Source organism: Rana temporaria, chromosome 5 (genome assembly GCF_905171775.1).
Source record: "Rana temporaria chromosome 5, aRanTem1.1, whole genome shotgun sequence".
NCBI lineage: Eukaryota > Metazoa > Chordata > Amphibia > Anura > Ranidae > Rana > Rana temporaria.
The window spans coordinates 375290300-375302608 of record NC_053493.1 but is presented as its reverse complement, the minus strand read 5'-3'; the positions used below and the strand labels follow the sequence as shown (position 1 = coordinate 375302608).

The 12309-nt window shown below is 42.9% G+C and overlaps 1 protein-coding gene across 1 annotated transcript in view; it reads left to right on the top strand.

The window, feature by feature from the left end:
• Positions 1–12309, top strand: part of EIF3E (eukaryotic translation initiation factor 3 subunit E) — a 61844-nt gene that overhangs the window by 13599 nt on the left and 35936 nt on the right. Inside the window, exons 4-5 of the mRNA XM_040354852.1 lie at positions 1913–1955; positions 3726–3830. Coding sequence (XP_040210786.1) covers positions 1913–1955; positions 3726–3830 — 148 coding nt within the window. The remainder of the gene's footprint in view (positions 1–1912; positions 1956–3725; positions 3831–12309) is intronic.

Sequence of the window (12309 nt, the reverse complement as noted above, 5' to 3'; positions counted from 1 at the left end):
CATGGGCGCGCGCCCGCCCGCAAGGACTCCACACAATGCAAGGGAGCTCGCATGAATGTGTGGAGTTCTTGAGGGGAGGACCAGAAGACCAGGTTTGGGGCCACTCTGTGCAAAACGAGCTGCACAGTGGAGGTAAGTATAACATGTTTGTTATTTAAAAAAAAAAAATAATAATTCTTTACAAACCCTTTAATTCTTGTGCTTAAAAATGACTTCTCCTTTAAGACTCAATGGTGGGCTAAGCTGTCAATCATTAGCGCATCAAATGTCCTTTGCTGCATTCTGGACATACGTCCCTTAAAACAAATAGCACTTGGTACAGCGTCTAGCCGCTGTGTATTTCAGCCTGTCATGGATTTGGACAGGCTGCTGGCACCCGGGCTGGACGCTGCACCTTTGTCTCCTGGGGGTCCGAAACACCAGGAATGGACATGCACAACCAGAATACTAGTGTACATAAGGCCTTAAAATTCCATTTTGTCGCAGGACTTTTTGTATTGGTAATATGTAAAACATTGGGATTGTAGTGCTGCTTTATCAGATGTATGCCTGTTATGATGCACAGGTTATATTTCTGAAGATTAGCTTGCTGACTGTAAAAAGTGATTTTAATGACCTTAAGTGGTGTGACTTTTTAAGTCCTGGAAGGGCAAAGTTTTATATAATGCAAGTCATCCCTCTTTGCTTCTGGGCATCTAAAGCTTCTTGAAAGCCATTGCAGTTGCTGGCTTTAGCTTATAAAGTTTGCTAATGAGATTGCAGGCTTTTAGCGCACAGTAAAGCTAATTAGAGATGGCGTAAAATCCCAAAAGTACGTAGCGAGAAGAATTCATATTTGGCTCTGGATTCTTGATTCTGAGAAAGGAGAGGTCATCCTGGAGTTGAGGGTACAGGCCAGTCATTGTTGGAGATAATTAAAGCTTGTTGCCAGACCTTAAAGTGGTTCTCTGCTCATTTTTATGGTTAAATATTGTTAAACCCTGGATGTTTATTAATGATTACAGTAGCTGACATTGGCACTTACCTTGTCTGCTGCTTCATCTTCGTTAAAATCTTGTATAGCTCCTTAATTGAGGCTGTCTATAGATCAGTGCCGCAGGTTTATTGTGTTAGGAAGGTGGCCTCATTGCCTTGCAGTGTTTCATGGAGCTGCCCTTCCATGTGTTCTCCCAGCCCACTGTCTCTACAGTAAAATAAGATACGTCAGTAGCCTCAAGTGATATAAGTCCATATAATGACAGTTTGCTATGACCCTGGAGTAGTTCCTAAGCGGAGTGAATGTTCTCTATAATAGAGAAAAATTGACATCAAAGGGCGCTTATAAGTGTAGCAAGTTATTGTTAATTATAAAAAGTAAATGCACTCCCATTTAGTAAGATTAAAAAAAGCATATCTTTAAAACCAAGGATTTAGGGGGCAAGCAGGAGTGTCAGGAAGCCCACTAACACACAGCTCCTTTCTCTATCTGCAAAGTAGAGTGTTCTGACTTGCCTGCTTGCCCCTCCCCCCTTAAGTCAGGACACTCTACTTTGCAGATAAAGGAGCTGTGTGTTAGTGGGCGTCCTGACACTCCTGCTCGCCCCCTCAAGAGGCTTTCTCCACACCAGGGAGAAAGCCTCGCATTACTGTGTGGAGTTACAGACAGAAGAAATAAGGACATGAAAAGCAAAATGGAAGGATGAGGTAAGTGAAGGAGGACTGCACTAAGGTAAAGCAAGATATTTAGGGAAAACATTGTATTCCTTTACAACCCCTTTTTAAGACGGCTCTCATTCATTACAATTTCTCATGTCGCGCGACACAAGCCGTGGTAGTGTGAACCGGCACTTAGTGTTATGTTCCAGTTTTATTGGGACAACATAAGATAACCTAATGGTAATCTATTAAACACAATTTATTTTTCTCTTTACAGGGATGGAAGGATGCTATTTGACTTTCTTGCTGAAAAACATGGGGTATGTATGAGACTGTTGTAGAGTTATTCCTATGCATAAAAATACCTGTCTATTCCAGTACTTTGATGAGGCCTCTGTCATTGGCTGTTGTGACTATTTGCTTCTAAAACGTAAGCAATTGAAGCTGACCTCGAGGCGAACCTCTAAATACACACATGAATACATGTAAGGGAGCAATTAAATGTGCCAAAGAACTTGTTTCTGTCCATCCAGATGTGAGATTTGCACAGCTCTACCCCGCAACACATTCCCACATTGAGTGTACAGTGAAAGGAAAAGCAGCAAATTGCTGAGCTCTGCTGGCTATCATTCTGCTCTCTGTCAGCATGCTATTTGCCACGCAGCACAACTCATTGGCACCTTGACCTGCAATAGGCAGGTACAAAATCAAATTCAAGTATTTACCCTGCTTGCATTTAAGGAAAAATCAAGCTTGGTTCTGTATTGAATACAGAGATTCAGCTTGGAGTTCACCTTTTAAAGTAGATCTGGATTTGGTCCTTCTCAGAATACACAGCGTTCTGTGTGTCCCTGGGTAGGGGAGGATAAGGCACTAGAACCTCTGACAACAGCCCCACAGCTCACATTCCTGGTCAGGAGCTGTGCCATCTGGCTGAATGAAAATAGTTTTTTTACCGTACAGGACAGCAATGTGACCATTTACTACACCTGAGCCAACTCGCTTTTGCACATAAGAACTGATAAAAATGCCCGGGTCTGGAGCTCTGCCTTACCATCGGCGTTATTATTCTGCAAAGCGCACATCATTCCCGTTCATGTTAAAGAAATTAATAGTTTGGTGTATCACGGCCTTAAAAAGAATCTCAAGGAGAAAAAAATGAAAATCCTCTCCGGTTATGAGTTGTGTGCCCTACCCTTTAGTCTGCACAGCTGTATTTTGGCAGTAAAACAAATGAATGAGGTCATCCGTCCTGTAAGCTTGTTCATTATCGGGCTGACAAGTATAATGGAGCCCCCATGGGCTTTGCAGGTTACAGGTGGCCCTTATCAAGACTGGTTTAGATGCAAGTGCTAGAGGTGTGTAAATATATATTTAGTGTTTGTTCCAAGGTACGCACATCTGGATTACATTTTTAGTTTTTAACGATTGGAGTTCAAATTTAAAGTGGATTTCAAGACATGTTTTTCTCACGTCTAGCAGTCCTTGCTCCTGAAATCATTATTTTCAATGTATCAGGGGGGGGGGGGGGGGATCACATTTATCCAATCTTTTTATCAGTTTTTATGATGGTAGCGGCACACAAGTGTATAGCCATTTTTTAGTTTTGGATAAAGTGGGGAAGGATTATAACACCTATTGGGCTTTACTGCTGTTCTTGTGACAGGTTTTCCAGACAGGAAGTGGGGGAAACGCTGGAGCAACATCGGCACAGAAATCCATATTTAGTAGGGAATGCAAGAATACCCTGTTAGTTTTTAATCTGTTCACCTGTTGCACATTTTCACTTCCTGTCAGGGAAAAAAAGGTGTCACTATGACAGAAACTGAGAGAAAACCTCTGTATTGGAGTCCTGAATTGCAGATAAACCTGGCCAGGGATCTGACCTTTCCTCACCCCATCAAACCATGATAACAAATATATATTTTTGGGCTATAGATCTCCTTTAAATGAAAACATGATTTTTCAAAAGTGCATTTTGTGCAAAACGATCTTCCTGCAGCTCATAGTAGACCTTGAGTCTGCTGTAAATTTTAGTGCACACTTTGGTGATATGATAGGATGTCTGTTAACATTTTGTTTTCTTCCAGTTTAGACAGGAGTACTTGGACACCTTGTACAGATATGCAAAGTTCCAGTATGAGTGCGGAAACTACTCCGGGGCCGCAGAGTATTTGTACTTTTTCAGAGTGCTGGTAAGTGAACTTTTATTGCCTATTTGCTTTCTGTTTTCCTTGTATCTGGTATCCAACCTGTTGACCTCTTGAGAGATCCAGGTAGCCATACCTGCCAAATTGCTGACATAATATACTAAGAAATAGTAGTTTAAACGAAAGCTAAGTTGCCATTGGTCAAATGCAATTGCAATTAAACAATATGTATAGGTTTCTATGTATTCTGCTGGCTTTCCATACACCCTCTTTTTTTTACATTAATAATTGCACAGTTTTGTTTATATGGTGTATGTGTTTAAAGCGGAGCTCTACCCAGAAGCGGAAGCTCCACTTTCACCCCTTCATGACCAGAGTAAAACAATCCTAATGCCCGAATAGTTTTGCAATTTTAACATGTCTTAAACAAAATGGTAAAAAAAAAAACAGTTTTCAAATTAAGCTTTGTAATTTTTTTTGCTCTTACCATAATGTACCATAAGGACAACTCTGCTCCTGACAATTGCTGTGATGCCGCGTATACTGCATGTTCTTTCTTTGTACCTGTAGTAATGCCCAGAAGCAATGGTGCACATTTTGCTTTTTTTAAAGATAAAGCCTTCTGTGTACTTCAGCCCCCCCTCACACTTACCTGAGGTCCATCTAGAGCCAGCGATGTTGCACGAGTGTCTCGGCTGCCCGGCACTCCCCTCCTCATTGTGACCGGGAAAAGTGTGTATGATGCTCGATAGGGAGGGGGTATGTAGACAATACATCCACAGCTGCTGATAGAGCGCTGACAGGGGATGGAGCCAGTCCTGGCTCCTGCAAAGGTTCAAGGAAGGAAAGGGTGACCCCTGGAAGTTGCACATCTATGGTGTCCTACGATGAAAGGAGTGGCAACCTCAGCCTGGACACTGACCAGGCCACACCCCCTAATGTGTTTCACTCTGACCCCCCCCCCCCCCCCCCCCCCCGGAGCTTTGGTCATGGGGATAGGCATTGGCTCCCACTGCAGTCAGTCAATGAGGAGAGAAGGGGCCCAGAGTTGTGGCTTGTCTCAAGTGCCCCCATGGCAAGCTGCTTGCTGTGTGGGTACTCAACAGGAGGGAGGGGCCAGGAGCACCGAAGAGGGATCCGAGAAGAGGAGGATAGGGGCTGCTCTGTGCAAAACCACAGGACAGATAAGTAGAACACTTTGTTTTTTATTTAAGTTAAAACAAAAAAACATTATCGCTTTTAAACATACTGACACTGATTAAAAATTTAAAATCCCACATAAAATACAATAGCCCTGACCTTTGACCCTAATCCTGACACTGACCTAGATCATTCTATTTATTCTTCTCTTTTTTTTTTTTTTCCTCCACACATTTGTTTTTGTTTATCTTTTTCTCATTGCTAGGAGAAAAATGTACATTGCATCTTTTCTACATTCAGAAGAGAAAAAAAGCACATGGGCGAGCTGCACAGTGATTACTCGCTTTGATGGCCAATCAAAGGCTATAGTAGTGATTAGCTGATTGTGTCTCGGGCTCCCTGATTCTTAGTCCTCGGTATGGGACTGCCTGCTTCCAGCACAAACAAACATGTCCCTCATGGAAGAAGAATGAATTAACTAATAGAAGTGCCAAAATATTTAGTAGTGGGGCCCCACAGCAAAAGCATGTATAGGATAAGGGTGGGGGAAGGGACTTTCTCTGTACCCCCAAGAAGTGACTTCACAACATTAATGTGGAGGTCCGGCGGTTAAAAAAAATTACAAAATTAAGTCAGCAGCTACAAACACTGTAGCTGCGGACTTTTAATAAGCACACTTACCTGTCCAGGTTGCCTGAGATGTCGGCCCCCTGAGGCTGATCCAATCCTCGGACCGGATCCCGGCGCCGCCATCCTCACAAAGGGAAACGGGCACTGGCTCCACTGCCCATTTCCTACTGCGCATGCGCGAGTCGCGCGGCTTTTTGTGAATGGGCACACCGTCCTGTATTTCCCAGGAGGCAATGCGAGGAGGAGAACACACAACCTCACCGCGGACGAGGACGTATTTTTTTTTTTTTTTTTTTTTTTTTTTAGGGTGGACTTCCACTTTAACAATATTTCTGAGAATTATAAAAAAAAAAATGCACAATTTAAGAAGCAATATACACATTGCGCCTCCTCAGATGCTCATACAGTTGGTACTTGTCCCTGTAAAATATGAACTTGCGGCTTTTCAAACCAACCTTGGGTAATGGAAGAAGACGCACTTCTGTGAGGCCACATATATGTGTACACGCAGCTGGAAGGGTTAACCAGAATTGGACTTTAAAGCGGTGGTTCCCCTAAAAATAAAGTTTTGACATTGCATTTGCTATAATAATTACAGTTAGAATCGGCTGGTTTTATGTAAAAAATACCTCCGTACGTAGCGTTTGTATTATTCGTTCCCACTGCCACTTCTGGGTACGATGCTGGCGGTGGGCGTTCCTAATTGATGGACAGGCATCCGACCGACGCATCCATCGCGTCACGAGATGCTGAAAGAAGCCGAACGTCGGTGCGGCTCTATACGGCGCATGCGCAACGACGTTCGGCTTCTTTCGGCATCTCGTGACGCGATGGATGCGTCGGTCGGATGCCTGTCCATCAATAAGGAACGCCCACCGCCAGCATCGTACCCGGAAGTGGCGGTGGGAACGAATAATACAAACGCTACGTACGGAGGTATTTTTTACATAAAACCTGCCGATTCTAACTGTAATTATTATAGCAAATGCAATGTCAAAACTTTATTTTTAGGGGAACCACCCCTTTAAGATTGAGATTTTAGTAGTTGGGATTTCATAGATTTTAACGGGGGCGCGATGCTGTAACAGACGGCCGCTTTCTACTTTTTCTTTAGTGGATGAAGGCGTATTTTGCAACGCAGGGAACATTTGTTATTACTGGATGTATTCAGGATGGGGTTTAATTCCTGCAGCCCAGGTGGACCACATCAGCGATTGTAATCTATATCTACAGCACAAAATTCAAATGTTGAAAAGCAGACTGGCAAATTGAAGGTAATGGGCAGTAATGTTCCGTAGCGGCCCGACCTCCCCTTATCAGAGCCTTCCATCAGCCTTCTCTGGAATATTACTACGGATTTAAGAGAGGCAGAGTCATTTACTTGGGAAATGTAAACAGCTTAAATGAGGTTAATAAAAGCAGGCCCGTGGTTTCATTACAAGGCCTGAAAAGAGCTGCTTATTCATATCATTTGTTAATGCTGGGAGTGAATTTTGAGAATGAAGATTTAATGTCTTGTTCGGGGCTCTGCACAGTAAATTTATTGTTGCTGGCCAGTGACTGAATGTGCCATTCCCCCAGCAAATGGAAACTTAAGGTAACCCCTGTAAAATCCAGATATTGAAACTATTCTAGCATATCCTTGCTTGAAAGGTTAGTATGCAGAGCCAACTGTAATGACATGGATTCTGGCCAAGTGAGCTCGCATGAACCTCCTGCCTACTAAAAAAAAAGATAGCAAAATTGTGCGTGGAGACCTCATAAACTGAGTGACGATGGTTTATATCTTCTCATTTTCTAAATTCTCTGTTTATGAACAGTTGTGACTGTGATGTGTGAACTACTTTACTTTTTTCTTTTTTTTTTTTTTTTTATATACAAATGAAAGCACATTTTAGTGATTTCTGCAGTAAAGCTCACAGCCCGAAAATGGCTACAAGGCGACAGCTGTGCGCTGGATCACATATATACGTGATTCTGCACTTTTGCCCTTTAGGGTGCATGTTTGAGCGGCTTCAGCGCTAAATCACGGTAAAAGCAGATCTGCAGGTGCTGGGCACTCATTGTCGTCTGGCACCCGCCGACTGTTGGGCAGATACTCGGAACAGCGCTCTGCCTAAACAGGGGCAGGGTTCAGTTCCGACGGTAGGGAGGGATTTTGTGTTCCTGCAAAGCAAAAGCAGCACATACAGTAAGCAAAAAACACTGGTTAGGCACACAGTTAACCCTTTCATTGCCCTAGGTGTTAAATCCATTCCCAGCCAGTGTTTTTAGTACAGTGACAGTGCATAGGTTTAGCACTGATCACTGTATTGGTGTCACTGGTTCCCACAAAGTGTCTGTCTACCACAATATCGCAGTCTCACTATTGCCAGTCGCCACCATTGAAAACCGTAAAGATGTTGCTTGCGCAAGTGAAAATGTGTTATTGTGGTGGGTTTGCTGCAATTGAGTAAACAAAAGGATCAGGTCACCATTTGGTGTCTGGTCCTTTAAAAGTATGCGTGATAAGAGAATTGCGCTCCCTTATTTTTTCCTTTTTAGTTATCACCACCATTACTAGTATAAAAAAAAGTTTGTAGGTGTTTTTAACCTTTGTGTAAACCAATCAATATATGCTTATTGATTTTTACCAATTTGAACTTTAAAAAAAAAAGATTGGATATGTTTTATAGCAGAAAGTAAAAACTTTGTTCATTTTTGGTTTATAACACAAAATATAAACGCAGTTTTAATCAAATACCACCAAAAGAAAGCTCTATTTGTGGGACAAAAAGGACAACAATTTTATTTGGGTACAACGTTGCATGACGGCACAATTGTCGGTCAAAGTAACGTAGTGCCATATCGCAAAAAAAAATGGCCTGGTCATGAAGAGGGGTAAATCTTCCGGAGGTCAGGTGGTTAATCTCCCACCCAACACACATAGAAGATCGGTCTTGTGTAGACTGGGGCTGGTGATGACCGGATGTACCAGCAGTCATAGAATAAGATCTAACCAATGGCACAGGACAAGGACTGTGAGCCACATGTTGAAGTGGTTTTGATTTGTATAGAATACGGATGTTACGGTGCAGTATAGGCAGAAAACCGAATCCGTCAGTTTCATTTAGTGCGAAGAAAAGACATCCGTGACCTCAAGCATTGTAATCTGTTTCTCATTGTATTGAAATAATGGTTTGTCACCACAATATGTCTTTAGAGGTATGCACTGTTTACATGACTGCCACGGGCTGGGCTACACAGAGCTTGCCACAGACTTCTTGATAAAATTTGGGGGGGGGGTTTAGAAATACATTAAAGGCAGATGGTACATTGTATGATTTCGGAGTGTTACATGGTATGTAATTCTAGCACATTGCTGGGAAGCTGTAGTCCTTGACATTGGTATGTGTTAAAAGTTTAACTCCAAAGAGTTAAATGTAGTTCCTAATCATTAATACTTCATTGAGGCCCCTTTCACATGGGCTGACCGACTGGGTCCGTCTGTCAGTTTTTAGGTGAATCCCATCGGACCATCCATTGCCCTCTATGGAGTGGCAGGTGAAAACAGACATGCTGACATCCAATCCTATCCGCTAAAGACAGACGGATTTGGGGGGGATCCCTTCCCCATTCAGTCAGGTGCATACTGACAGGCGTTCTTCAGTTTAGGCCGATATGTATTCTACATATTCTTGGTAAAAAAAATCACAATAAGCGTTTATTTGTCTGTGCAGAAGTTTTATAGGACGACTGCGACATTGCGGTGGACAGATCGGACACTTGACACTTTTTTGGGACTATTGACATTACTGTATAAATGACGGCTGATCAAGGAGTTGAGTGTTCCTTAGGGAGGTTTTCCTAACTGGGGGGAGGGGACTGACAGGGAGTAGCGAGGGATTGCTGTTCATGATCACTGGGAACAGCATATCTATTTCTACTTCCCTGACAGAAGGGGTTCTGTCTACAATGACGGATCCCCTAGAGCCCTTAAAATGATTAAAATGCACCTATGGCGATTCACGCAGCCGTGCCGGCAGGTCGGCAAGCGGTTACGATAAAAAATATATAAAAAAAACCTGTGTGCAGCAGCTCCCCTAACGCTTGCCTGAGCCCATCTCTAACAATGTTGCACAAGGGGAGCGGCTGTCCGGGACTCTCCTTCTTGATTGAGTCAAAGTAATGGGCACCATTGTATTCCGCTGCTGTCAATTAAAATCAGTGTGCCAATGAGGAGAGAGGGGATGGGACCAAACTTGCAGCTCTGTGTCTGAATGGATACAGAGCAGTGAATCGGCTTGGCTGCCCCCATTGCAAGCTGCTTGCTGTGGGGGCACTCGGCAGGAAGGCGGGGCTAGGAGCACCGGCATGGGACCCTAGAAGAGGATCGGGGCTGCTCTGTGCAAAACTTTGGCACAGGGCAAGTATGACGTATATTTTTAAACAAAAACAAGACTATAATAGCACTTTTAATAAGTCTGTATAATAATAGTGACAAGTTTTCACAGCGCTGTACAATATAAAGCATGGGTCCTCAAACTACGGCCCTCCAGTTGTTCAGGAACTACAATTCCCATCATGCCTAGTCATGTCTGTGAATGTCAGAGTTTTACAATGCCTCATGGAATGTGTAGTTCTGCAACAGCTGGAGGGCCGTAGTTTGAGGATCCCTGATATAAAGGGTACAATTACAATACAGATTAATACAAAACGACTAGGAATGCCCTGCTCATGGAGAATACAATCGAAGAGGTAGGAAGGGCGGTGATACAAAGGGTAGTATCTGTGGAAGATGAGATGATGGAGGTGCTCAATATACAGTTTTAGGCGGAGGTGGGGTAGGCTTCTCTTAATAAATTGGTTTTATGGATTGCCTGAAGATGGACGGGTTAGGAGAAAACAGGACAGATTGGGGTAGAGAGTTCCAGAGGACGGCGGAGGTTCTGGAGGCGAGCATGGGCGGAGGTGACAATGGCGCTAGAGAGAAGGGGGTCTTGGGAGGAGCGGAGTCAGTGATAAGATGTGACGAGGTTGGTGATGTATATGGGGGCAGAGTTGTGGATGGTTTTGTATGTTGTAGTATTTTACATTTTTGTTAGGCTAGTGGAATAGTAAGATATATCCCTTGTACTGATGTTTTGGTTTTCTTAATTTGGGCTTTAACTGAAAGAGGTAATAGGATTTGGTTATTGAAGTGTAATTTTAGTGAGATGTTCCTTTTTCAATGCAGGTCACCTATTTCAGTATTGGATGGTTCTCCTCCATGTAGTGAAATGTTGCTTTTCTCTTGGGGTTTCAGTGTCTGTCAGGTAGGGGGGCTCTTGCAGCAATGTGCTGTGGGACTTGTTTGTTGGGTGAAGATTCATTTAAAATGATGGCTGGAGAAAGAGAAGCTATGAAAGGCCCATTGTATGCCGTCTGAGATTAGAATTTGACACTCTGAATGACCTAGTGTAGCTCAGTGTTGTATAAATTACAGCTTTATGGCCCCGGCCTTACCTCTGCTTTCAGAAGACATGAACTGCACTAGATAAAATAACTAGACCTGTTCTCAAGATTCCGCAGAGTGGGTGGTGGGCACTCCTGTTGATTTTGGGGATACAAGCTTCAATTTCTCAAGGAAATGGTGGGAATGTAGCAATGGTTTCTGGGCGATTTTTTTTTTTTTTTATGGAATGGAGTTCATGTGATCCATACAACCCTCTCCAACTGTTTTGCCTATTTTCTTACTGGCTTTAACCACTTAAGACCCGGACCAAAATGCTGGTAAAGGACCTGGCCAGTTTTTGCGATTCGGCACTGCGTCGCTTTAACTGACAATTGCGCGGTCGTGCGACGTGGCTCCCAAACAAAATTGGCGTCCTTTTTTCCCCACAAATAGAGCTTTCTTTTGGTGGTATTTGATCACCTCTATGGTTTTTTATTTTTTGAGCTATAAACAAAAATAGAGCGACAATTTTGAAAAAAATGCAATATGTTTTTCCTTTTTGCTATAATAAATATCCCCCAAAAACATAAAAAAAACGTTTTTTTCCTCAGTTTAAGCGGATACGTATTCTTCTACCTATTTTTGGTAAAAAAAACGCAATAAGCGTTTATCGATTGGTTTGCGCAAAATGTATAGTGTTTACAAAATAGGGGATAGTTTTATTGCATTTTTATTTTTTTCACTATTAATGGCGGCGATCAGCAATTTTTTTTTTTTTCTTCGTGACCGCGACATGGAGGACACATCGGACAATTTTGACACATTTTTGGGACAATTGTCATTTTCTAACCAGTCAGAACACGAGTCCGTCCTTTCACCGCAGGCGAAGAGGAGAGAGACTGGATTTAAAATCCCTGTACTGGTAAAATGGCTATACCAGGAACGCAATTAGTGAGACCTCCAGCTGTTGCAAAACTACAAGTCCCCATCATGCCTCGGTGTCATACTTGTGGCTGTCAGAGTCTTGCTATGCCTCATGGGACTTGTAGTTCTCCAACAGCTGGAGGTCCGCTAATTGCATATCCCTGGGCTATACGATCTATCAGAACGGGTGATCGCTGGACTCCAGGTTAGCTGGATCAGGTGCAATGGCAAAGGGGTCCAGTGTAAGTTCACCTTACAGATTTTCTGTAAGGTGAACTTGCACTTTAAACTGGATGGTACAAATGCCCTTTTCATATGGACTGTTGACATTTTTCACAGTAAAAATAAAAAGCTTGGCATTAAATTTTCATCAGTTGAGAATATTCAGAGTCACTTTATAATCTCACACGTTTTTAG